This window comes from Hemitrygon akajei, chromosome 8 (assembly GCF_048418815.1).
Source record: "Hemitrygon akajei chromosome 8, sHemAka1.3, whole genome shotgun sequence".
NCBI lineage: Eukaryota > Metazoa > Chordata > Chondrichthyes > Myliobatiformes > Dasyatidae > Hemitrygon > Hemitrygon akajei.
In genome coordinates, this window is record NC_133131.1 from 167,531,486 (window position 1) to 167,554,483 (window position 22,998).

At 48.1% G+C, this 22,998-nt stretch overlaps 1 protein-coding gene across 2 annotated transcripts in view; it reads left to right on the top strand.

The window, feature by feature from the left end:
* Positions 1–22,998, top strand: part of LOC140732415 (secretin receptor-like) — a 236,510-nt gene that overhangs the window by 22,952 nt on the left and 190,560 nt on the right. For both annotated transcript variants that reach the window (XM_073055044.1, XM_073055043.1), the window contains exons 4-8: positions 4,844–4,944; positions 12,033–12,130; positions 12,782–12,911; positions 14,718–14,871; positions 15,694–15,754. In XM_073055044.1, the coding sequence (XP_072911145.1) occupies positions 4,844–4,944; positions 12,033–12,130; positions 12,782–12,911; positions 14,718–14,871; positions 15,694–15,754 (544 nt within the window). The remainder of the gene's footprint in view (positions 1–4,843; positions 4,945–12,032; positions 12,131–12,781; positions 12,912–14,717; positions 14,872–15,693; positions 15,755–22,998) is intronic.

The following is a 22,998-nucleotide window of genomic DNA, read 5'->3' on the forward strand; positions in this document are numbered from 1 at the left end:
TTTTTTTTAAAAAGTGGGGTTACATTAGCCACACTCCAATCCTCAGGAACTAATCCAGAATCTAAGGAGTTTTGAAAAATTATCACTAATGCATCCACTATTTCTTGGGCTACTTCCTTAAGCACTCTGGGATGCAGACCATCTGGCCCTGGGGATTTATCTGCCTTTAGTCCCTTCAATTTACCTAACACCCCTTCCCTACTAACATGTATTTCCCTCAGTTCCTCCATCTCACTAGACCCTTGGTCCCTTACTATTTCCGGAAGATTATTTATGTCCTCCTTAGTGAAGACAGAACCAAAGTAGTTATTCAATTGGTCTGCCATGTCTTTGTTCCCTATGATCAATTCACCTGTTTCTGACTGTAAAGGACCTACATTTGTCTTGATCAATCTTTTTCTTTTCATATATCTATAAAAGCTTTTACAGTCAGTTTTTATGTTCCCTGCCAGCTTTCTCTCATAATCTTTTTTCCCTTTCCTAATTAAGCCCTTTGTCCTCCTCTGCTGGTCTCTGAATTTCTCCCAGTCCTCAGGTGTGCCGCTTTTGTTTGCTAATTTATATGTTTCTTCTTTGGACTTGATACTATCCCTAATTTCCCTTGTCAGCCATGGGTGCATTACCGTCCCTGGTTTATTCTTTTGCCAAACTGGGATGAACAATTGTTGTAGTTCATCCATGCGATCTTTAAGTGCTTGCCATTGCATATCCACCATCAACCCTTTAAGTATCATTCGCCAGTCTATCTTAGCTAATTCACGTCTCATACCTTCAAAGTTACCCTTCTTTAAGTTCAGAACCTTTGTTTCTGAATTAACTATGTCACTCTCCATCTTAATGAAGAATTCCACCGTATTATGGTCACTCTTACCCAAGGGGCCTCACACAACAAGATTGCTAACTAACCCTTCCTCATTGCTCAACACCCAATCTAGAATGGCCTGCTCTCTAGTTGATTCCTCGACATGTTGGTTCAGAAAACCATCCCGCATACATTCCAAGAAATCCTCTTCCTCAGCACCCTTACCAATTTGGTTCACCCAATCTATATGTAGATTGAAGTCACCCATTATAACTACTGTTCCTTTATTGCACGCATTTCTAATTTCCTGTTTAATGCCATCCCCAACCTCACTACTACTGTTAGGTGGCCTGTACACAACTCCCACCAGCGTTTTCTGCCCCTTGGTGTTATGCAGCTCTACCCATATCGATTCCACATCCTCCAGGCTAATGTCCTTCCTTTCTATTGCGTTAATCTCCTCTCTAACCAGCAATGCTACCCCACCTCCTTTTCTTTCCTGTCTATCCCTCCTGAATATTGAATATCCCTGGATGTTGAGTTCCCATCCTTGGTCACCCTGGAGCCATGTCTCTGTGATCTCAACTATATCATATTCATTAATAACTATCTGCACATTCAATTCATCCACCTTGTTACGAATGCTCCTCGCATTGACACACAAAGCCTTCAGGCTTGTTTTTACAACACTCTTAGCCCTTATACAATTATGTTGAAAAGTGGCTCTTTTTGATTTTTGCCCTGGATTTGCCTGCCTGCCACTTTTACTTTTCACCTTACTACTTTTTGCTTCTACCCTCATTTTACACCCCTCTGTCTCTCTGCACTTGTTCCCATCCCCCTGCCACATTAGTTTAAATCCTCCTGAACAGCAGTAGCAAACGCTTCCCCTAGGACATTGGTTCCAGTCCAGCCCAGGTGCAGACCGTCCTGTTTATACCAGTCCCACCTCCCCCAGAACTGGTTCCAATGCCCCAGAAATTTGAATCCCTCCCCCTTGCACCATTTTTCAAGCCACGTATTCATCTGAAATATCTTCCTATTTCTACTCTGACTAGCACGTGTCACTGGTAGTAATCCAGAGATTACCGTAGATTTCGCACTACAGAGCGCACCTGATTAAAAGCCGCTGGCTCTAATTTTAGAAAGAAAATCAATTTTGTACTTGTACAAGCCGCACCGGATTTTAGGCCACACCGGATTTTCGGCCGCAGGTGTCCCACGTTGTAATATGAGATATTTACACAGAAAGATATTACACGTGAGGATTTTTTAACTTTTAATTAAATCCATATGGTAACATAAACAAATACATATTGCAAATGCTTTTTTTCGAACCGTGCCTGTAACGCGGCTACTTTTAAATATACGTTGCGTATACTTTTTTACTGAACAACATTCCAATATCTCCTAACGACTGGTAAAAAATATATATACTGCAGCCTACCAGGAAAAGTTATTGATCGCCTTTAACTTAAAAGCAGCGTTCGCTCAGATCTAATGCCGCTCACGTAATGCGCTCGCCCCCCTCCTTCCCGTTTATCGCAAACCGGTATTTTTCCCACAAGACGCGGCGAAACCGGGTGTGACGTCATAGCATCCCGCGATGTAGTACAGAAAACAAATATAGTTAAAACACTTCTAACTTTAACTAGAAAATGAATTACTAAGCGAAAATATTATAAACTAAATAACTGCCATAAAGGCAGCACAATGCTTTTCTTCGAGTGTTTTCCATGTTGATGAGGGTGAGTACAAATGACTGATTTACAATAATTTAATTGTGAAAGTGCGCTTGATTTATCGTACAATTTCATTGGACCTCTGTGAACTACTCATCAATTTTATTGGTCTACTGTTACGAGGCAAAATGTTTTTGGCGGCATGAAAAAAAATCATGCATTAGCCGCACCGTAGTAAAGGCCGCAGTGTTCAAAGCTGTTCAAAATGTGGGGAAAAAGTAGCGGCTTATAATCCGACATCTACAGTATTACCTTTGTGGTCCTACTTTTTAATTTATCTCCTAACTCCCTAAATTCACCTTGTAGGACCTCATCCTGTTTTTTACCTATATCGTTGGTACCTATGTGCACCACGACCACTGGCTGTTCACCCTCCCATTCCAGAATGTCCTGCAGCCGCTCAGAGACATCCTTGACCCTTGCACCAGGGAGGCAGCATACCATCCTGGAGTCTCGTTTGCGGCCGCAGAAACACCTATCTATTCCCTTTACAATTGAATCCCCTATCACTATAGCTCTCCCACTCCTTTTCCTTCCCTCCTGTGCCGCAGAGCCACCCATGGTGCAATGAACTGGACCAGGACCTGGACCCCCATATCTCTGTATATCAATGCTGTTAGATGTCAATGTCCTATGTAGAACAGCACAGCACAGTATGGGCCCTTCAGCCCACAATGTTGTGCCAACCTTTTAACCTACCATAAGAGCAATCTAACCCATCCCTCCTACATAGCCCTCCATTTTTCTATCATCCGTGTACCTATTTAAGAGTCTCTTTAATGCCCCTAATGTATCTGCCTCTACCACCATCACTGTCAGGACATTTCCTGCACCCTCCACTCTCTGTGTAAAAAAACCCTCTGACTTTCCCCCTACTTTCCTCCAATCACTGTAAATTTATGATCCCTGGTATTAGCCATTTTCATCCTGGGAAAAAAGTCTCTGGCTATCCACTCGATCTATGCCTCTTATCATTTTGAGCACCTCTAGCAAATCACTTCCCCTCCTCCTTCACTCCAAAGAGAAAAGCCTGAGCTTTCTCTAGCTGTCTCTAATCCAAGAAGCACACTAAATCGCATCTGCCCCCTCTCTGAGGTTTCCACATCCTTACTATAATGAGGCGACTGTAACTGAACACAGTACTTTCTATTTGTGTTGGATCTCCCAAAGTGCAACACCTCAGATTAAACTCCATTTGCCACTTCCCTGCCCATATCCCTGCACTTCACTGTCCTATCTCCTGCTGCATCCTTTGGCAAACATCTATGCAATCAACAATATCACCACATTCTGTGTCTTCTGCAAACTTGCCCATCCTATCTCACTTTCATCCAAATCAATTGACCGACAGCAGCAATGATCGTGCAGCCATCTCGACTCCTACCGCGCCCAACGTGGGGATTGAATACAGGTCACCGGAGCTGTGAGGCAGCGACTCTACCCATTGCGCCACTGTCCACTGTGCTAAAATGTGCATGTGCGGTAAATTCAACTGCATTACCACATGTCTTAAACTAATAATAATACAAATACAAATACTTCATTGTCACCAAACAATTGATACTAGAGCATACTATCATCACAGTGAGATTTGTTTCTGCGCTTCGTGCTCCCTGAAGTACAAATCAAAGTAAATGTAATAAAAATTTAAATTATAAATCATAATTAGAAAATAGAAAAGGGAAAGTAAGGTAGTGCAAGTCAGGTCCGGATATTTGGAAGGTACGACCCAGATCCCGATCAGGATTCGTTCAGGAGTCTTATCACAGTTAGAAAGAAGCTGTTCCCAAATCTGGCCGTAAGAATCTTCGTGCTCCTGAACCTTCTCCCGGATAATAATAATAATAATAATAATAATAATAATAATAATAATAATAATAAATAATAGCTGATTTACAGAGCACTTTTCATGCAGGTGATGTAGTTCAAAGAGCTTTTCAATGGGATAAAGTGCATGCCTGTCAGGAGTTTGCACGTTCACCCCGTGCCAGTGTGGGTTTCCTCCTACATTGCAATGACATATGACTAGGGTTAGTGAGTTGTGGGCATGCTGTGTTGGTGCTGGAAGGGCAATGGCACTGTGGGCTGCCCAGCACAACCCTCGTTGATTTGATTTGACGTGACACAGTTCACTGTGTGTATCAAGGTTATGATGTACACGTGACAAAGAGAAGTTAATCTTGCCGAAAAGCAATGAGCGGGACTTCTTGAGATTTATTGGATAGTTTCTGCTGCCTACAGGCCATCCTTGTTTGTTCGTTTCTCTTCAATCCTGCACTCACCTCTTGTGGTTTTTCAGGTGTGCTGTACCGAAACTGCACAGCAAACGGGTGGAGTAACGTATCCGCCTATATCTGGGACGTTTGCAAATTACTGGACAAAGCTTCGGAATCCAGCAAGGTGCCTGTTCTTTAAGAAGCCTTTGATAGTTGACATTTGGCCATAAAACCTGTAACATAGAACACTGCAGGCCCTTCGGTCCACAATATTGTGCTGATCTTTTAGCTCACTTCAAGGTCAATCTAACCCTTCCCTCCCAGGTAAACCTCTATCTTTCATCCATCCACGTGCTTATCTAAGAGTTTCCTAATGTACCTGCTCTACCAAACCCTCGACCGAGCATACCAGCGCTCTCTGCATAGTAACATTCCTCCTATACTTCCCTCCAAACGCCTCAGAGTTATGCCCCTCATATTCTCTATAGTTCCATCTGTTGAATGGGAATCAGAAAAACTTACAATCCTGGAGTCCTAGGACCAGGCCTTTTAGCCGATCATACCTGTGCTTGGACAGTACCTCAGTCTACTTTAATTTCGACCCTTGTCCCACAGCCTTAAGTACCATGGCTTTTCAAGTGGTCTTCTAAATACCGCTTCAATGTCTTTCTTCCTCGGGAAACTTTGCTTTTGTTGACGGATTTCCTTAATTTCCCACACGACTGGTCTCTCCCTCCCCCCTCTCCTGGTTCTCGCCTTTCATCCCACTGTCCTTGTCAATTTTTGCCATTCCACTCACTCCAATGGGACCCTAACACCACTCACACCTTCCCCTTCCCTCCTCCCTGCTTTCTACCATGACCAATCTCTTCATGTCTCCTTTGTCTACTCACGCTGACCGTCCAACGGTCTGTTTAGAGTTGTTATTGGACCCGCCACAACCACTTCCTCTGGCAACTCGTCCTGCCCCTCAGTTTCCTATCAAATTTCACCTTAACCCAATGTCCTCTAGTTCATCAAGCAAAAGTAAAAGACTGTGTACGTTCTATCTTTGCCTCACATGATTTTATTATACCCCTGTAATACCTCAGTCTCCCTATGCTCCAAGGAATAAAGTCCTATCCTGTCCTTGTGTCTTTCCAGTGTTTTTGTAAACCTTTTGTCCAGTTTCATAGAATCTTTCCTATAATGGGGTGACCGAAACTGAACACTATACTCTGAACAACACACACAAAATGCTGGTGGAACGCAGCAGGCCAGGCAGCATCTGTAAGGAGAAGCACTGTTGACGTTTCGGGCCGAGACCCTTCGTCAGGACTAACTGAAAGGAAAGATAGTAAGAGATTTGGAAGTAGGAGGGGGAGGGGGAAATGCGAAATGATAGGAGAAGACCGGAGGGGGTGGGGTGGAGCTGAGAGCCAGACAGGTGATTGGCAAAAGGGATACAGAGCTGGAGAAGGGAAAGGATCATGGGACGGGAGGCCTCGGGAGAAAGAAAGGGGGAGGGGAGCACCAGAGGGAGATGGAGAACAGGCAGAGTGATGTTCTCTCTGAAAAAAAAGAGAAAAAAAAGAGGGGGGGAAAAAGACAACTAAATATATCAGGGATGGGGGGAGGAGGGGCATTAACGGAAGTTAGAGAAGTCAATGTTCATGCCATCAGGTTGGAGGCTACCCAGATGGAATATAAGGTGTTATTCCTCCAACCTGAGCGTGACTTCATCTTGACGGTAGAGGAGGCCTGAGTGTGGCCTCACTAACATTCCTGTACAATCACATCATGACCTTTCAACTTCTGCACTCCTTGCCCTGGCTGATGAAGGCCAGCTGGCCAGAAGCCTTCTTCACCACCCTATTTACCTGTAACTCCACATCCAGAGAACCACGTACCTGAACTCCAAGGTTTCTCGGTTTGACAACACTCCTCAGGGACGTACTGTTCACCATTGTCCACTGTTTAATTTTAATAGAATTGTTGTGTTGTTGCCAGTACAGAGAAGAACATTGCCATCCACACAGATCATTTTGTCACGTCAGTGTGTAGATGCAGTCCCAGGGAAAGGAATAACAGTTACAAGGAAAGCACAGTGCAGGTAGACAATAAGGTGCAAGACAATGAGGTAGATTGTGAGGTGAAGAGTCTAGGGAACTGACATACCTGAGCTATACTAGGGAACCGTTGAATAGTCTTGTAACAGTAGGGTAGAAGCTGCCTTGAGCCTTGTAGTTAGTGCATTCTGGCTTTTGTATCTTCTGCCCGATGGGAGAATGCCCAGGGTGAGTGGGGTCTTTGATCGCCAAGGCAGCGAGTCCATGGAGAAAAGGCTGGTTTCTGTGATGTGCCGAGCTGTGTCCACAGCTCTCTGTAGTTTCTTGCAGTCGTGGGCAGGGCAGTTGCCGTGCTAGGCATTAGGCATCCAGATAGGATGCGTTCTGCGGTGCCTTTTGGTAGAAATTGGTATGGGTCAAAAGGGTCATGCCAAGTTTCTTTAGCCTCCTAAGCAAGCAAAGGCACTGGAGAGCCTTTTCATCGGCTGTGGTTGGATATTCACACCTAGGAAGTTAAAGCTTCCAACCCTCTCATCTTCAACACTGTTGACCTAAACAGGAGAGTGTGCATTGCCCATCCCCTTGCCCCTGACTTCCTGAAGTCCATGGCCACCTGTGGTCACGGATTCTACTTCACTACCTCAAAATTGCTCTGATTTTGCACTCCTTATTTTTTGTTTTTCTTATTGTAACTTATAGCAATTTTTTAATGCATTGCACTCAACTGAAGCTGCAAAACAAGAAGTTTCACGACATATTCCAGTGATGATAAACCTGATTCTGATACCCCAGTGTCATCAGAAAACTCATTAACTATCCTTGTACATTCTCGTCCAGCTTGGTGGTCTAGATGACAAACAGCACCTGTCACTCTGAAACATCTGCAGTCTTAATGACAGTCTTATTTCGTGCATCCTCACCTCAAACATCTAGATGAATATTATTATGTAAAGATGTTAGAACAGGCTTAACTTGAATGAAGGGAATATATAATTTGTCAAGTCTTGAGTATTACAGTGACAAGACCAGCTTGATAGATGCATCTAATGGAGTTGAAGAGCTCTCGAGATTGAACAAGTTCAGATTCTCATAAATGTACACAGTGTCCACTTCATTAGGTACACGTGTATACCTGCTCGTTAATGCAAATATCTAATCAGTCAATCTTGTGACACCAACTCAATGCATAAAGGCATACAGATATAGTCAAGAGGTACAGTTGTTGTTCAGACCAAACATCAGATTGAGGAAGAAATATGATTTAAGTGACTTTGACCCTGGAATGATTGTTGGTGTCAGATGGGGTGGTTTGAGTATCTCAAAGTGCTGATTTCCTGGAATTTTCATATACGACGGTCTCTAGAGTTTACAGAGAATGGTGTGAAAAACAAAAAAAAAACATCAGTTGAGAGGCAGTTCTGTGGGTGAAAATGCCCCGTTAACGAGGGCGGTCAGCGGAGAATGGCCAAACGGAATCTGGAGCAAAGCAACAAACTGCTGAAGGAAGTCAGCAGGTCGAGCAGCATCCCTGGAGGTAGAAGAATCAAAGTGAGTTCAGAATCACTACAGACTTACCATGGACAACACTAACGGGCTGCATCTGGTATAGAGGGTCCTTTTGTTGTTTTGCAGCAGCAGTACAGTGCAATAAATAATAAAATATCATAAATTACAATAAATAAATAAAATAAGTAGTGCAAAAAGAGAACAAAAATAGTGAGGAAGTGTACATGGATTCTTTGTCCATTCAGAAATATAATGAAGGAGGAGAAGAAGCTGTTCCTAAAACATTGAGTGCACATCTTGAGGATCCTGTACCTCCTCCTTGATGGTAGTAATGGGATGAGGGTATGTCCCGGATACTGAAGGTTGCTCATGATGGATGCGGTCATCTTGAGGCATGGCTTTTGAAGATGTCTTTGATGGTCGGGAGGCTTGTGCCCACAATGGAGGTGGTTGAGTTTACAACCCTCTGCAGCTTTGTGTAGTGGCCCGTCCACACCAGGTGATGATGCCGTCCAAACTTCCTAGAGATGTGACCTTATTGGATGGTGGAACAGGCTCAATTAGTCAACAAGTCTGCTGGGCAGGTTTGCTACAGCTGTTGGGGTGGGTTTAAACTAGTTTGGCAGGGGGGTGGGAATCAGAATGAGAGTGCAGAGATTAAGGTAGAAGGACAAGGGCATGATGCTATGTGTTCTGAGTTGGTGAAGAAGGACAGGCAGGGAACAAAACATAAATGTAGCCAGTTAGAGGGGTTGAAATGTATCTATTTCAATGCTAGGAGTATTAGGAATAAAGGGGATGAACTTAGAGCATGGACCAGTATGTGGAACTACGACGTTCTGTCTGTTACTGAAACTTGGCTGGAGGAAGGGCAGGATTGGCTGATGCAGGTACTGGGGTTTAGGTGTTTTAAAAGGAATAGGATGGGAGGTAGAAATGGGCCGGGGGAAGGAGTAGCATTACTGGTCAGGGATAGTATCACAGCTATAGAAAGGGAGGATGATGCAGAGGGAGTGTCCACAGAGTCAGTCTGGGTGGAAGTCAGAAATAGGAAGGGATCTATCACTGTGCTGGGAGTAGTCTACAGGCCCCCAAATAGCCCTTGGGACACCAAGGAGCAGATAAGCAGGCAGATTTTAGAATGGTGCAGGAAATACAGGGTTGTAGTTATGGGTGATTTCAACTTCCCTCATATTGACTGGCACCTCCTGACTGCAAGGGGGATGGATGGGGCTGAATTTGTCAGGTGTGTTCAAGAAGGATTCCTGACACAGTATGTGGACCGGCCGATGAGAGGAGAGGCTACACTGGATCTAGTTCTGGGTAATGAACCTGGTCAGGTGACAGACCTCTTGGTGGGGGAGCATTTTGGTGAGAGTGACCACAACTCCCTTAGCTTCAGCATAGCTATGGAAAGGGATAAAATCAGACAAAATGGGAAAGTGCTTAACTGAGGAAGGGCTAACTTTGAAGGGATGAGGCAGGAACTAGCGAGAGCATAATGGAAACAGATATTCAAAGCACAGAAGTAATGTGGAGGAAGTTTAGGGACCACTTGAGCTGGGTTCAGGATAGGTTTGTCCCACTGAGGCAAGGAAAAAATGGTAGGAAAAGGGAACCGTGGCTGACGAAACACGTGAGGCAACTCATCAAGAGGAAAAAGGAAGCATATGTTAGATATAGGAAGCAGGAAGTAGGAGGGGCTTATGAGAAATATAGGGTAGCCAAGAAGGAGTTTAAGAAAGGATTTAGGAGATCTCGAAGGGGGCATGAGAAGGTCTTGTCTTATAGGATTAAGGAGAACCCCAAGGCGTTCTGTGCATATGTGAAGAACAGAAGGATGAGGAAGAATGAAGGTGGGGCTGCTAAAGGATAAAGAAGGCAACATGTGCCTGGAGGCGGAGGAGTTGGGGAAGTCCTAAATGAATACTTTGCTTCAGTATTCACAAGTGAAAAGGACCTTGATCAGGATGAGGTTGAAATAGAGCAGGCCTGTGTGCTGGACATTGTGGAGGTTAAGGAAGAAGTGTTGGATCTTCTTAAAATCATCAAGATTGATAAGTCCCCAGGGCCAGATGTAAAATACCCCAGGCTGCTGTGGGAAGTGAGAGAAGAGATCGCTGGAGCAGTAGCTATGATCTTTGAATCCTCTTTGGCTGCAGGGGAGGTGCCGGAGGATTGGAGAATGGCAAATGTAGCTCCCCTTGTTTAAAAAAAGGTAATAGAGAGAATCCTGGAAACTATAGACCGGTGAGTCTCATGTCAGTGGTCTGCAAATTATTGGAAAGGATTTTTAAGGATAGGATCTATGAGCATTTGGAGAAGTACAGTCTACTCAAGGATAGTCAACATGGCTTTGTGAAGGGAAGGTCGTGGCTCACGAGCCTAATTGAGTTTTTTGAAGAGGTAACAAAAGAAATTAATGAGGGTAGGGTGGTAGATGTGGTCTACATGGATTTTAGCAAGGTATTTGACAAGGTGCCCCACGAGAGACTCATCCAGAAAGTCATGAGGCATGGGATCAGTGGAACCTTGGCTGTTTGGATAAAAAATTGGCTTACAGGAAGAAAGCAGAGGGTAGTTGTGGAGGGAAAGTATTCTGCCTGGAGGTTGGTGACTAGTGGAGTGCCACAAGGATCTGTCCTGGGACCCCTGCTATTTGTGGTTTTTATAAAATGACCTGGATGAAGAGGCGGAAGGATGGTTGAGTAAGTTTGCGGATGACACAAAGATTGGAGGAGTTGTGGATAGAGCTGCAGGTTGTCGAAGGTTACAAGAGGATATAGACAGGGTGCAGAGTTGGGCAGAAAAGTGGCAGATGGAGTTCAATCCAGATAAGTGTGAGATGATGCATTTTGGAAGGACAAACCAGAAGGCTGAGTACAGGGTTAATGGTCGGTTGCTTAAGAGTGTGGATGAACAGAGGGGCCTTGGGGTTCAAATCCATACATCCCTCAAGGTCACTGCACAGGTTGATAGGGTAGTTAAGAAGGCCTATGGGATGCTAGGCTTCATTAATACGGGATTAAGTTCAAGAGTAGAGAGGCCATGTTGCAACTCTACAAATCTCTGGTGAGACCACACTTAGAGTATTGTGTTCAGTTCTGGTCACCTCATTAAAGGAAGGATGTGGAAACTATGGAGAGGGTGCAGAGGAGATTTACCAGGATGTTGCATGGATTGGAAAACAAGTCTTATGAGGCAAGGTTAGCAGAGCTGGGACTTTTCTCTTTGGAGCGTAGAAGGATGAGAGGGGACTTGATAGAGGTCTACAAGATTATGAGAGGCTTAGAACGGGAGGATAGCCAGTTCCTGTTTCAGAGGTCACCAATAGCAAACACCAGAGGGCATATGTACAAAGTTAAGGGAGGGAAGTATGGGGAGACATCAGGGGTGTTTTTTTACACAGAGGGTTGTGGGTGCCTGGAATGACTTGCCAGGAATGGTGGTGGAGGCTAAAACATTAGGGGTATTTAAGAGCCTCTTGGACAGGCACATGGATGAAAGGAAAATAGTGGGTTACGGGGTAATGTGGGTTTAGTACTTTTTTAAAGGAATATATGGGTCGGCACAACATGGAGGGCTGAAGGGCCTGTACTGTGCTGTGGTGTTCTAGTGTTCTAGAGTCTAACTGCTCCCTAACTTGTACTCTTCTCTGAAACAACTTGCTTGTTTGACATGACACACCTCTGAAAATGTATTTTTATCATTCAACTAGGTTTCTACCCTTCTCTTCCTGAAACAAGTGTACACTGCCGGATATGCAACGTCCATAATTGCCCTGGTTTCTGCTATTATAATCTTCATGGCCTTCAGGTAAGAGCTTTGAAACATTTACTGTTGTGACTTCAGGGATCAGCTTTATTTGCCATATACATTACATATACATATTAGGAATCTGTTGCAGTGTGTTGGCAAGACATGTAACAAAAGACAACATTCAGTAATTATAAAGAATAAAAAACATATAAAATATAAAGTTCAGGGTTAAAGTACAGATCCGGAATAAAACGTGCATAGACGCATAAATATCAGCATGTATTTACAATGTAAACAGCCTTATAAAAAGTGGTTTAAAGTGTTATCAGTGCAGTGACTGGGGTAATAGAAAGGGGTGGGGTAAGTAACTAGAATGGTTGATCAAATTAATTGCTTGGGGGAAAAAACTTTTAGGATGGTATGAGATTTTTGTTTCAGTAGCCCAGTCGCACTTTACAGAAGGGAGCTTTTGGAAAAGGCAGTTTGCAGGGTGGGTCGTGTCCGCAGTGATTCTTCCTGCCCACTTGTGTATCGGCAGCGATGGTAGACTGCAGACAATGGCCTGACAGTTTTTGTACATTGTGAGAGGATGCTGCACCAACCAGACAGTAATAGCTGATGTGAGGATCCTCTCCATGTTGGCAGTGCAGAATTGCTCTCGTTCAATGCATCTCATGTGTGACTAGTTACGTGTCTCTCCCCACTCAGGAAATTGCACTGCACTCGGAACTACATCCACGTGAACCTCTTTATCTCCTTTATCCTCAAAGCGATGTCGGCCTTCATCAAGGACATTGTCTTGTTCTCCAGCAGTGCCAAGACCTGTGCTGCTCCCACGGTACGATCTCCCTCTGCATCTTACCGATGATGGGATTTCCGCATTTACCAGAACCGAGACTCTGTCAGTCGGAAGGTTCCACAGCTTCTATTTGGATGTTGTAGAGTTTCTCCCCAGGGAACCAGTTGACACTTGGAGCATTGCGTTCATTTCCAGTCACCTCATTATAGGAAAGATTTAAGAGAGTGAGGAATTTAGAAGAATGAGAAGGATCTCATTGAAACCTATTGAATATTGAAAGGCCTAGATTGAGTGGACATGGAGAGGATGTTTCCATTAGTGGGGAGTCAAGGACCAGAGGACACAGCCTCAGAATAGAAGGGTGTCCCTTTAGAACAGATGTGAGGAGGGTGGGGCATCTGAGGAGCCAGAGGGTGGGGTATCTCTGGAATTCATTGCCACAGACAGCTGTGGAGGACGTCATTGGGTATATTAATATTGGAGGCTGATGGGCTCTTGATTAGTCAGGGTGTCAAAGGTTATGGGGAGAAGGCAGGAGATTTGGGCTGAGAGGGATAATATGTCAGCCATGATGGAATGGTGGAGCAGACTCAATGGGCCAAATGGCCGAATTCTGTTCCTATGTCTTATGGCCTTATGGTCTTGGGATGTGGAAGCTTCAGGAAGGTGCAGAGGAGATGTACCAAAATACTGCCTGAATCAGGGAGCACGTCTTATGAGGAGAGGTTGAGTGAGCTCGGGCTTTTCTCGTTGGAGGATGAAAGGTGACTTGATAGAGGTGTACAAGATGATAAGAGGCACAGAGAAAGCTGACAGCCAGTGGCCTTTTCCCAAAGATAGCTAATACCAAAGTTCAAAGTAAATTTATTATCAAAGTACACACGTCACCATAGATTCGTCAACCCTGAGATTAATTTTCTTGTGGGCATACTCAATAAATCCATAACAGAATCAATAAAAAAAACCACACCAACTTGGGCATTCAACCAGTGTGCAAAAGACAACAAACTGCAAATACAAAAACAAAGAAATAATAATAATAATAAATAAATAAGCAATAAATATTGAGAACATGGGAGTGCTGGAAAGTGAGTCCATAGGTTGTGGGAACATTTCAGTGATGGGGCAAGTTATCCCCACTGGTTGAAGAGCCTGATGGTTGAGGGATAATAACAAGATGGCGCCGGTGATGATTGGTGACGTTCCGTGGGTTGCAGACAGTAGTTTTAATACCAGAGAGCATCTGTTTAAGGTGAGTGGAGCAAGTTTATTGGGGATGTCAGGGGGTAGGACGTTTACAGAGAGTGGTGGGTAGTGGAACACGCTGCTCTAATAGGGTGGTGTTAGAGGCAGATGCGTTAGATATATTTTAAAAACCCTTCGGTAGGCACATTTAGAAAAATGGAGGTTTATGGGCTGTGTAGGAGGGAAGGGTTAGATTGATCCTGGAGTCGGTTTATATTGGCTGTCACAACCGATAAGCACTGTCATGTTCTCTGTGTCTTCGTCAGACAAGGTTGACAAAGAACATAGTTTCCACGTTAAACTGTAGAGATTAGGGTTACGAAGGTTGGTTCAAGGGCCAGGTTGTTGAAGGGATGTAGCTGTAGTTGAACGTGGTAGTGTGGGACTTCAGGCTTCAGTACCTCGTGCCCGCTGTCAGCTGCGAGAAGACGGCACGGCCCAGGTGGTGAGGATGTTTGATGGTGGACGCGCCTCCTGGTGGTGGGGAGGGATGTGCCTGTGGTGTATTGGGCTGAGGCCACTGTACAACCTCTGTGACAGGGTGAGGACCATGAGGTGGGTGGCCCGGTGTAACTCACTGCTCATCTTCTGGCCCTGCAGGTCACGTGCAAAGGAGCCATTGCGTTCTTTCATTTTAGCGGTCTGGCTAACAGCTCGTGGCTTCTGGTGGAAGGGCTGTACCTGCAGTCGCTGCTCAGCCTCACCTTCGTGGCCCACACCAAGTACTTCTGGTGCTACTGCCTGGTCGGCTGGGGTTGGTACTTCCAGTCTTCTTTCCTGCTTCAGGGCTCGGGGGGGGACGGTGGTGGTTCACTCGCTCGCCTCGGGAGGGGCGGGAGCGTTTGTTTCTCTTGAGAAAGCCGGGGTGGGATGTGATTTCTGTGTCAGGGTAGGTTAGCGGTTAGCTCAATGCTTTGCAGCACCAGCTGTAAGATTGGGGGGGGGGGGTTGAAACCCCACCACTGTCAGTAAAGAGTTTGTACGCTCCCTCCGTGACTGTGTGGATTTCCACCAGCTGCCCCTTTCAAAGACGTACGGGTGAGGGTCAGTAAGTTGGCGCTGGAGGCCTGGCCACACTTGTGAGCTGCCCCCAGAATCATCCTCACTGACACAAGACACACATTTCACTGTCCATGTGACAAGAAGAACTAATCATTTTTTTAAAAATCTGATCTTCCTTCACAATTCAAATCAGTAAAGATTTTGACCAGTTCTTACTCATTAAAGCAGCACACATTGGCAGAGAAGGGGAGCGGGGGAAGTTTTATACAACTTTTGAATGAAGAAGATCGGCTGGCTGTCCCAAACTTCCCTGGCTACCACTCTCCTCATCCCCTTAAACTGATCGCCAAAAATACCTATCTTCACTCTTCAGAGCAACCCAAGCAAAGGAGTGGAGCTAAGACAGGGGTGCGAGCATAGGACAGGGACCACAGCCTTTAGAGAGGGGTAAAAGTGTCAGCTACTAGTGCCCGGTTCTAACTGCTGGATAGCAGTGACAAATATCCAATCAGAAAGCTGTGGCATTGCACAATGACTGTTTCCTGATCAGATTTTCACGTCTTCCTCACAACAGGAATACCGAGTTTTGTAGTAACAATCTGGATCATTCTGAAGAGGTTTATTGACAATGCAGGGTAAGGGAAAATTATTTCTAAAATCTGATTCTCAGCTGGTGAGCTTTTTTTCCATCTTGCATCACATTACGCTACATTAGTGATTTCACACCTTCTGGTATCTGAGAATGGAATTAGGAAAATTTTCAGGTAAAGGTGGGTAATGTTTGGGCATCACGGTCGTGTAGGATTCAACTCAGATGTCTATAAGGAGTTTGTATGTTCTCCCTGAGACTGTGTGGGTTTCCACCCGATACGCTGGTTTCCTCTCACAGTATCAAGATCTGTAAGATCGCAGCACATTCCCGGAGGCTTCAATAAGAAAAGTTCTAATCTGCTTGACCACTCCCCGTAACTGAGTCACTGACCGACCTCTCCCCGTAACTCAGTCACTGACCGACCTGTCCCCGTAACTCAGTCTCTGACCGACCTCTCCCCGTAACTCAGTCACTGACCGACCTCTCCCAGTAACTCAGTCACTGACCGACCTCTCCCCGTAACTCAGTCACTGACAGACCTCTCCCCGTAACTCATTCACTGACAGACCTCTCCCTGTAACTCAGTCTGACCGAACTCTCCCCGTAACTCAGTCTCGGACCGACCTCTCCCCGTAACTCAGACTGACCGATCTCACCCCGTAACTCAGTCTCTGATCGATCTCTCCCCGTAACTCAGTCACTGACCAACCTCTCCCCGTAACTCATTCACTGACCGACCTCTCCCCGTGACTCAGTCACTGACCGACCTCTCCCCGTAACTCAGTCACTGAGCGAGCTCTCCCCGTAACTCAGTATCTGACCGCCCTCTCCCCGTAACTCAGTCTCTGACCGACCTCTCCCTGTAACTCAGTCTGACCGACCTCTCCGCGTAATCAGTCACTGAAAGACCTCTACCCGAAACTCAGTCTCTGACCGACCTCTCCCCGTAACAGAGTCACTGACCGACCTCTCCCCGTAACTCAGTCACTGACCGACCTCTCCCCGTAACTCAGTCTGACCGACCTCTCCCCGTAACTCAGTCACTGACCGACCTCTCCCCGTAACTCAGTCACTGACCGACCTGTCCCCATAACTCAGTACCGACCACTCCCCGTAACTCAGTCACTGACCGACTTCTCCCCGTAACTCAGTCTCTGATCGATCTCTCCCCGTAACTCAATCACTGACCGACCTCTCCCCGTAACTCATTCACTGACTGACCTCTCCCCGTGACTCATTCACTGACCGACCTCTCCCCATAACTCAGTATCTGACCGACCTCTCCCCGTAACTCAGTCTCTGACCGACCTCTCCCCGTAACTCAGTCTGACCGACCTCTCCCCGTAATCAGTCACTGAACGACCTCAACCCGTAACTCAGTCTCTGACCGACCTCTCCCCGTAACAGAGTCACTGACCGACCTCTCCCCGTAACTCAGTCTGACCGACCTCTCCCCTTAACATAGTCTCTGACCGACCTCTTCCCGTAACTCAGTCTGATCGACCTCTCCCCGTAACTCAGTCACTGACCGACCTCTCCCCTTAACTCAGTCTCTGACCGACCTCTCCCCGTAACTCAGTCTGACCGACCTCTCCCCGTAACTCAGTCACTGACCGACCTCTCCCCGTAACTCAGTCTGACCGACCTCTCCACGTAACTCAGTCACTGACCGACCTCTCCCCGTAACTCATTCACTGACGGACCTCTCCCCGTAACTCAGTCACTGACCGACCTCTCCCCGTAACTCAGTCTCTGACCGACCTCTCCCCGTAACTCAGTCTCTGATCGACCTCTCCCCGTAACTCAGACTGACCGATCTCTCCCCGTAACTCAGTCTCAGATCGATCTCTCCCCGTAACTCAGTCACTGACCAACCTCTCCCCGTAACTCATTCACTGACCGACCTCTCCCCGTGACTCAGTCACTGACCGACCTCTCCCTGTAACTCAGTCACTGACCGACCTCTCCCCGTAACTCAGTCACTGACCGAACTCTCCCCGTAAATCAGTCACTGATCGACCTCTCCCTGTAACTCAGTCTGATCGACCTCTCCCCATAACTCAGTCACTGACCGAACTCTCCCCTTAACATAGTCTCTGACCGACCTCTCCCCGTAACTCAGTCTGATCGACCTCTCCCCGTAACTCAGACACTGACCGACCTCTCCCCTTAACTCAGTCTCTGACCGACCTCTCCCCGTAACTCAGTCTGACCGACCTCTCCCAGTAACTCAGTCACTGACCGACCTCTCCCCGTAACTCAGTCTGACCGACCTCTCCCCGTAACTCAGTCACTGACCGACCTCTCCCCGTAACTCATTCACTGACGGACCTCTCCCCGTAACTCAGTCACTGAACAACCTGTCCCCGTAACTCAGTCACTGACCGACCTCTCCCCGTAACTCAGTCACTGACCGACCTCTCCCCGTAACTCAGTCTGACCGACCTCTCCACGTAACTCAGTCACTGACCGACCTTTCCCTGTAACTCAGTCTCTGACCGACCTCTCCCCGTAACTCAGTCTGACCGACCTCTCCCCGTAACTCAGTCACTGACAGACCACTCCCCGTAACTCAGTCACTGACCGACCTGTCCCCGTAACTCAGTCTCTGACCGACCTCTCCCCGTAACTCAGTCTCTGATCAACCTCTCCCCGTAACTCAGTCTCAGATCGATCTCTCCCCGTAACTCAGTCACTGACCAACATCTCCCCGTAACTCATTCACTGACCGACCTCTCCCCGTGACTCAGTCACTGACCGACCTCTCCCTGTAACTCAGTCACTGAGCGACCTCTCCCCGTAACTCAGTCACTGACCGAACTCTCCCCGTAAATCAGTCACTGATCGACCTCTCCCTGTAACTCAGTCTCTGACCGACCTCTCCTCGTAACTCAGTCGGACCGACCTCTCCCCGTAACTCAGTCACTGACCGACCTCTCACCGTGACTCAGTCTGACCGACCTCTCCACGTAACTCAGTCACTGACCGACCTCTCCCCGTAACCCAGTCACTGACCGACCTCTCCCCGTAACTCAGTCTGACCGATCTCTCCACGTAACTCAGTCACTGACCGACCTCTCCCCATAACTCAGTCACTGACAGACCTCTCCCCATAACTCAGTCTGACCGACCTCTCCCCGTAACTCAGTCTATGATCGATCTCTCCCCGTAACTCAGTCACTGACCAACCTCTCCCCGTAACTCATTCAATGACCGACCTCTCCCCGTGACTCAGTCACTGACCGACCTCTCCCCGTAACTCAGTCACTGACCGACCTCACCCCGTAATTCAGTATCTGACCGACCTCTCCCCGTAACTCAGTCTCTGACCGACCTCTCCCTGTAACTCAGTCTGACCGACTTCTCCCCGTAACTCAGTCACTGAACGACCTCTCCCCGTAACTCAGTCTCTGACCGACCTTTCCCCGTAACTCAGTCTGACCGACCTATCCCCGTAACTCAGTCTCTGACCGAACTCTCCCCGTAATCAGTCACTGAACGACCTCTACCCGTAACTCAGTCTCTGACCGACCTCTCCCCGTAACAGAGTCACTGAGCGACCTCTACCCGTAACTCAGTCACTGAACGACCTCTCCCCGTAACTCAGTCTGACCGACCTCTCCCCGTAACTCAGTCACTGAACGACCTCTCCCCGTAACTCAGTCTGATCGACCTCTCCCCGTAACTCAGTCACTGACCGACCTCTCCCCGTAACTCAGTCTGACCGACCTCTCCCTGTAACTCAGTCACTGACCAACCTCTCCCCGTAACTCAGTCACTGACGGACCTCTCCCCGTAACTCAGTCACTGACCGACCTGTCCCCGTAACTCAGTCACTGACCAACCTCTCCCCGTAACTCAGTCTCTGACCGACCTCTCCCCGTAACTCAGTCACTGACCGACCTGTCCCCGTAACTCAGTCTCTGATCGATTTCTCCCCGTAACTCAGTCACTGACCGACCTCTCCCCGTAACTCAGTCACTGACGGACCTCTCCCCGTAACTCAGTCACTGACCGACCTCTCCCCGTAACTCAGTCTGACCGACCTCTCCCCGTAACTCATTCACTGACCGACCTCTCCCCGTGACTCAGTCACTGAACGACCTCTCCCCGTAACTCAGTCACTGACCGACCTCTCCCCGTAACTCAGTCACTGACCGACTTCTCCCCGTAACTCAGTCTCTGATCGATCTCTCCCCGTAACTCAATCACTGACCGACCTCTCCCCGTAACTCATTCACTGACTGACCTCTCCCCGTGACTCAATCACTGACCGACCTCTCCCCATAACTCAGTATCTGACCGACCTCTCCCCATAACTCAGTATCTGACCGACCTCTCCCCGTAACTCAGTCTCTGACCGACCTCTCCCCGTAACTCAGTCTGACCGACCTCTCCCCATAATCAGTCACTGAACGACCTCAACCCGTAACTCAGTCTCTGACCGACCTCTCCCCGTAACAGAGTCACTGACCGACCTCTCCCCGTAACTCAGTCTGACCGAACTCTCCCCGTAACTCAGTCACTGACCGACCTCTCCCCGTAACTCAGTCTGATCGACCTCTCCCCATAACTCAGTCACTGACCGACCTCTCCCCTTAACATAGTCTCTGACCGACCTCTTCCCGTAACTCAGTCTGATCGACCTCTCCCCGTAACTCAGTCACTGACCGACCTCTCCCCGTAACACAGTCTGACCGACCTCTCCACGTAACTCAGTCACTGACCGACCTCTCCCCGTAACTCATTCACTGACGGACCTCTCCCCGTAACTCAGTCACTGACCGACCTCTCCCCGTAACTCAGTCTCTGACCGACCTCTCCCCGTAACTCAGTCTCTGATCGACCTCTCCCCGTAACTCAGACTGACCGATCTCTCCCCGTAACTCAGTCTCAGATCGATCTCTCCCCGTAACTCAGTCACTGACCAACCTCTCCCCGTAACTCATTCACTGACAGACCTCTCCCCGTGACTCAGTCACTGACCGACCTCTCCCTGTAACTCAGTCACTGACCGACCTCTCCCCGTAACTCAGTCACTGACCGAACTCTCCCCGTAAATCAGTCACTGATCGACCTCTCCCTGTAACTCAGTCTGATCGACCTCTCCCCATAACTCAGTCACTGACCGAACTCTCCCCTTAACATAGTCTCTGACCGACCTCTCCCCGTAACTCAGTCTGATCGACCTCTCCCCGTAACTCAGACACTGACCGACCTCTCCCCTTAACTCAGTCTCTGACCGACCTCTCCCCGTAACTCAGTCTGACCGACCTCTCCCCGTAACTCAGTCACTGACCGACCTCTCCCCGTAACTCAGTCTGACCGACCTCTCCCCGTAACTCAGTCACTGACCGACCTCTCCCCGTAACTCATTCACTGACGGACCTCTCCCCGTAACTCAGTCACTGACCAACCTGTCCCCGTAACTCAGTCACTGACCGACCTCTCCCCGTAACTCAGTCTGACCGACCTCTCCACGTAACTCAGTCACTGACCGACCTCTCCCTGTAACTCAGTCTCTGACCGACCTCTCCCCGTAACTCAGTCTGACCGACCTCTCCACGTAACTCAGTCACTGACCGACCTCTCCCCGTAACTCAGTCACTGACAGACCACTCCCCGTAACTCAGTCTGACCGACCTCTCCCCGTAACTCAGTCTCTGACCGACCTCTCCCCGTAACTCAGTCTGACCGACCTCTCCCCGTAACTCAGTCTCTGACCGACCTCTTCCCGTAACTCAGTCTCTGATCAACCTCTCCCCGTAACTCAGACTGACCGATCTCTCCCCGTAACTCAGTCTCAGATCGATCTCTCCCCGTAACTCAGTCACTGACCAACCTCTCCCCGTAACTCATTCACTGACCGACCTCTCCCCGTGACTCAGTCACTGACCGACCTCTCCCTGTAACTCAGTCACTGAGCGACCTCTCCCCGTAACTCAGTCACTGACCGAACTCTCCCCGTAAATCAGTCACTGATCGACCTCTCCCTGTAACTGAGTCTCTGACCGACCTCTCCTCGTAACTCAGTCGGACCGACCTCTCCCCGTAACTCAGTCACTGACCGACCTCTCACCGTGACTCAGTCTGACCGACCTCTCCACGTAACTCAGTCACTGACCGACCTCTCCCCGTAACCCAGTCACTGACCGACCTCTCCCCTTAACTCAGTCTGACCGACCTCTCCACGTAACTCAGTCACTGACCGACCTCTCCCCATAACTCAGTCACTGACAGACCTCTCCCCATAACTCAGTCTGACCGACCTCTCCCCGTAACTCAGTCTGACCGACCTCTCCCCATAATCAGTCACTGAACGACCTCAACCCGTAACTCAGTCTCTGACCGACCTCTCCCCGTAACAGAGTCACTGACCGACCTCTCCCCGTAACTCAGTCTGACCGAACTCTCCCCGTAACTCAGTCACTGACCGACCTCTCCCCGTAACTCAGTCTGATCGACCTCTCCCCATAACTCAGTCACTGACCGACCTCTCCCCTTAACATAGTCTCTGACCGACCTCTTCCCGTAACTCAGTCTGATCGACCTCTCCCCGTAACACAGTCTGACCGACCTCTCCACGTAACTCAGTCACTGACCGACCTCTCCCCGTAACTCATTCACTGACGGACCTCTCCCCGTAACTCAGTCACTGACCGACCTCTCCCCGTAACTCAGTCTCTGACCGACCTCTCCCCGTAACTCAGTCTCTGATCGACCTCTCCCCGTAACTCAGACTGACCGATCTCTCCCCGTAACTCAGTCTCAGATCGATCTCTCCCCGTAACTCAGTCACTGACCAACCTCTCCCCGTAACTCATTCACTGACAGACCTCTCCCCGTGACTCAGTCACTGACCGACCTCTCCCTGTAACTCAGTCACTGACCGACCTCTCCCCGTAACTCAGTCACTGACCGAACTCTCCCCGTAAATCAGTCACTGATCGACCTCTCCCTGTAACTCAGTCTGATCGACCTCTCCCCATAACTCAGTCACTGACCGAACTCTCCCCTTAACATAGTCTCTGACCGACCTCTCCCCGTAACTCAGTCTGATCGACCTCTCCCCGTAACTCAGACACTGACCGACCTCTCCCCTTAACTCAGTCTCTGACCGACCTCTCCCCGTAACTCAGTCTGACCGACCTCTCCCCGTAACTCAGTCACTGACCGACCTCTCCCCGTAACTCAGTCTGACCGACCTCTCCCCGTAACTCAGTCACTGACCGACCTCTCCCCGTAACTCATTCACTGACGGACCTCTCCCCGTAACTCAGTCACTGA